At 28.9% G+C, this 4,811-nt stretch overlaps 1 protein-coding gene across 3 annotated transcripts; it reads right to left on the bottom strand.

Moving 5' to 3' along the window:
- Positions 1 to 1,421: 1,421 nt before the first annotated feature.
- Positions 1,422 to 4,251, bottom strand: LOC145159120 (protein RGF1 INDUCIBLE TRANSCRIPTION FACTOR 1-like). Of its 3 annotated transcripts, none has more exons than XM_079078026.1 (4): positions 4,067 to 4,251; positions 3,770 to 3,946; positions 3,158 to 3,373; positions 1,422 to 2,005 (listed from the first exon to the last, which is right to left on the bottom strand). In XM_079078026.1, exons 1-4 carry the CDS (start codon positions 4,067 to 4,069, stop codon positions 1,781 to 1,783), a joined length of 621 nt encoding a protein of 206 aa, XP_078934152.1. In that variant the 5' UTR covers positions 4,070 to 4,251; the 3' UTR covers positions 1,422 to 1,780. The 3 variants fall into 3 exon arrangements, with proteins under 3 accessions (XP_078934152.1, XP_078934153.1, XP_078934151.1); XM_079078027.1 differs by having other exon boundaries at positions 3,770 to 3,943; XM_079078025.1 differs by lacking the exon at positions 4,067 to 4,251 and having other exon boundaries at positions 3,770 to 3,952.
- Positions 4,252 to 4,811: the final 560 nt, after the last annotated feature.

The following is a 4,811-nucleotide window of genomic DNA, read 5'->3' as shown; positions in this document are numbered from 1 at the left end:
ATTTGTGACATACATGATAAATAGTTAAATACCATACATTGAAAACAACATATCACCATCCACAAACATCATGCAAAAATGTTAAGGGGCTATTTAACAATATTTGAACTTTTAAGATATGAATTTTTAGGAATCTTAAAATTTTAATATGCTTTAAATTTTTAATATCTGAATTATTAAGAGGTCGGATAGAACAGTGAGATGGAAAAAAGAGGAAAAATGTTTGCTGAAAAAATAAGGTATTTTCAAAATATGTTTATTTTTTATTTAGATAAAACTTATTTTCTTAAAAATTAAGAAACTGATACTAAAAAGATTCTCAAAACACTTTAAAATATAAAAAAATTAAGAGACTACCAAAACACTATTACCTAAAAACCAACGAACCTAATGACATTTACTTTGGTAGATTATGAATCTTTTTTCTTTTCTTTGAATAATGATTTATTTTCAATAATTAAAACAAAAAGTAGTTAAGATTGGAAAAAAGAAGTACACATGCCAATTGTAAGTTAAAAGTCTCCAAATCAAATGTTCAATCAAGATGGACTTAGTAACGGCCCGACCATGTTTATTTCATATAAATGATATAACAAGTTTTTTCTCTTATAATTGATAATTTTTTAATAATTTAACAATAAAACATGAAACTAACTCGTTTGCATTATAAAAGAAATCAAAGCTACTTTTGATTATAACAATAATGTAAAGAAAGACAACCATAAATTAAGAAATTGATTCCAATTCATTGAGCCAACCAAACTAGGTTCCATCAAAGAAACATGACTTTTACCCAACTTTTTCCTTTGAGTATATTATATGGAATTAAATAAATATTTAATTAACTAAAGCTTTCCTTTTTGTAAACGGCCCATGTGAGTTGGGGGGCCAATAAAACTTATAAAATGGACTCCACAAAAAAAAATATACATATTGCTTTAGTTTCTTAATTAAATATATACCTTTCAACTATAAATAACAATTATGAATTATTGGCTTATGGCTCCCTCCCAACAAGAGTTTTTGTTTTGTACTTTGGGACCCCTCCCCCATCCCTATAGCTAATTTTACTACCAACTCTCTTGTAGTTCATATTTCCACATCAATCTTGATTAAAATAATATTTATCATGTAATGACGTAATAAACCATCCAACAATACACGTCAAATCCTGATTTGATTTTTTAATTTAAATCATTCAGTAAAAAAATATGTTTTGACTTTTATACCTTCATTATGATCCTTCACTAAACCTCAGTTACTAGAATCACTTGTCTTTAATTTAAAAATAAATCATTCAACAATACACGTCAAATCCTGATTTGATTCTTTAATTTAAACAATCCAGTAAAAAAATATGTTTTGACTTTTTTTATCTTCATTATGATCATTCAGTAAACTTCACTTCCGAGAATCACTCGTCTTTAACAAAACATAACCATTTAGAATAGATTTACAGTTTTTTTACTTTTTTTTTTACCGAATGTATTGTTTTAAACGACCTTTATCATACGACACACCTCATATACTACATTCTCGAACTAGAAACATATAAATGATAGCCTAGAAAGGCTTGGGGAAGGCATGCCATAGATGGGTATGTATTTGGTGAAACAAATTGTCAATGTTGATGGGTTGTATAAAGTAGGAGGAATTTAAGGGGCATTTGTTTTGTTTGCTTTTTCAAGGGTAATTTAGTAATTTACCTTTTTCGATCGATCGAGTATGATATATTATATCTTATATATTATATATATAAATATATATAGGTATTTATATACTAGGAACCAAAAGGAGCCCTATGAGGAATGCCTTTTCTTCTCCTAGTGGAGGAAGTTGAAGAAAGAGGTGGGGGAGGTGTGGGCGGGTAAATGTCTTGTTGTGAGCCTTCACGCAATTCTTCTTCTTCTCTTCTTGTTGATGATGATGATATCATTCTTGTTGATGATGATGATATGTCCTCTAACATAAAGCTTGTGTTTCCATTTCTTTTTATTCCTACAACCTTTATGTAAAAAATATGATTAAATAAATAAATAAAGTGTAGTTACAAAATAATGTGAGATTTTATTTGGACTTTAGAAAGTGATAGTGATTGCCATCATGTTAGCATTAATGTTGGGTGTGATTATAGTGTTAGACGAAAGAAAATGTTGGTTTAAGAAAAAAATATATATTGATAAATTAATTACATATGTTATTTTTTTGTTGATTGAAATATAAACTTTACATACTTGAAATATTGGGAAAAAATTACTTATCACTTTAGAAAAAAAAATGTTAAACGAGACAAAAATTAAATACAAATAAAAAAAACATAATATAATTAATGTTTTCAAATTTAAAAAATAGTGTCATTGAAAATTTTATAATAAAAATGAGTCAATGAAAACGAATCAAATTATCTTATGATTGCTCGATTCCATTCCTTGTGACAAAGAATCATAATTTTTTTATTATTATCGATAATGAACTTTAATTATATTCTCTATTCGATTATTAAATACCAAACACTACCTAAAACCACAAAATATAAGTTTCTCTTTTGTTGGATTTATTTGACAAATAATATCAATAATAAATGAAGAATGTCATAAATACTTGTATTATATAATCTTTTTTAAAAAAGATTTTACATATAGCATTCAACATTTGAATAGTAATTGTTACTATAGATAATCAAAGTTAGTTATTTGAAATCCATGATGATGCATTTGATTTACTTTTGAATTAATTTTACCTATAAATCTCACCTAAATTAACCGTATTACATTTATTATACCAAAAAGGGTTCTATTGGTGAAATATTCTAGAAACACCCACGAAAGCATGTCCAAAAAAAGCAAAACTTTTACTCTTGTTTTACTGCAATATTTATATCACATTATATCCATATATACTAATAAAAATATTTATGTTATTATTGCTGTATAATGGGTTGCTTTATTATTATTATTATTATTTTAATTTTCTTTAACATGTAAATGATGTGCATGATGAGGTCATGATCATATGGTACATGCGATTGCCAATTCATATGGGGGGTGAGTTGTATTGTCAACATTGTGAAGCAAACCAAAGGCAACAATTAAAGCAAAAAATTAGGTATTAAAATATTAAATGAGAGTAATTAATTAATGAAGGAGATTATGCTAACCTTACAGCCTAGTGAACAAAATCGAAGTGCATCCAATAAGCTTCTTCCACAAATTTCACAAATGTGTGAAACTGCTTTTCCTGATTTAGGTTGTGGCCTTTCGTTTAGAAATAGAACTCTTGCACTGTTTATAACATATGTTTGAACTCCATTGATGTTCAATACTTTTTCGATCTCTGAAACCCTCACAACATCGTGATATGATGATCTTCTGATCTGCATTTTCATCAAAAAGTTGTGAAAAAGTTTACAGAATTGACAATGTGAAGGTAGTTGAGAATAGTATTGGTGTTATAAAAAGTTTCGAAAAAGATTTTTAAATTGCATAAAAACAAAAAACAAAATTGTTGAGGTGAATATAATGTTGAAAATGAAAACAATGTGATATATCTCATCTCATTTTTTATAATGTAAACGTAATTAATGTTTAATTTCAACAAAATTGAAAGGAAATGTGAAGGAAAGAAGCAATCGAATTTTGATAATGTTGATATGAATTTCGAAGTCCTCATGAAATCAATGGAGTTGTACATTACAACATTGTAAGTACAACCGATCAGAGCGTGAGATTGTCTGTTATAAATGTGAAGGAAAACACACACACACACGAACCTGAATGACTTGATGTTCTTTATGGCGAGAAGATCGGCAATAGAAGCAGAATGCGTCGCCATTGCAATCCAGACAATACATATTACATTCACTTCTCGCGGCGGCGCCGTGCGTCCGGCACACCGAGAAGAATGCCGTTCCGAGAAGCTTCTCTAGCCATGGCGGCACCAGTTGCTGCTGCATTTGCCAAATGTTAAAATCAATTCATCGACACCAAGAACACATAGTAAAACACACACACGAACACATGGATGTTTCTGAATTGATCAATTGTACATACAAACGCTGCACATTTACCATTGCGAATTCGAACAAATGTGCAAAGATGGAAATTGAACTCCAGAACTCGTTGGTGATGGAGTTTCTTCGCCGATCAGAAGAATTTGCAGAGAGATTCTTGAGAGAGAAAAAGTTTGTAGAGAGAGAAAGGAAGAGAGAGAGGAGGTGAAAACAATTTTGAGCTTAGAATTCATCAACATAACAACGCCTGAGCTAATGGACAAAAGCAAGCATTGTTAAAAAGGAATATATAACTTTCTGGTCCTACTATTATACCTAAATGACAATATTAGTCCCTGTACTATTGTTTTATGTATTTATGACTCTATAACTGGTGATGCATTTAAAAGAACCAACATGTGTGGACTCTCGTCGTCCTTCTACAATTTTTCCCAAAAAAAAAAGAGTAAAATTAATAAAATGTCATCCTTCAAAACAAATTAAAGTTTGTTTTTAATTTATCCCTCATCTTTAAACTTTGTTATTGTCAACAATATGGAATTTCAACCTCAATACACATATCACATTTTTTAGAGCTTTCTAGTATGTAGTACTTGATATTTATTAATGATTAAGAAGTTTCATTTCTTTGGGTCCAAAAATAAATTCATTTTGTACTTATTGTTATATGGGATATTGTTGATGTATGGTTCGTACATAAAAAGACTAAAAGCATATGAAATATTGAATACTCGTTGAAGGTTTTGGTTGTCATGGTCATATATAGTTTTGAAATCGACTAATGGAAGTTAAGTCTTAACTT

This window comes from Lactuca virosa, chromosome 2, assembly GCF_052849685.1.
Source record: "Lactuca virosa cultivar CGN04683 chromosome 2, Lactuca_virosa_CGN04683_v6, whole genome shotgun sequence".
Lineage (NCBI taxonomy): Eukaryota > Viridiplantae > Streptophyta > Magnoliopsida > Asterales > Asteraceae > Lactuca > Lactuca virosa.
This window is presented reverse-complemented; position numbering and strand designations above follow the sequence as displayed.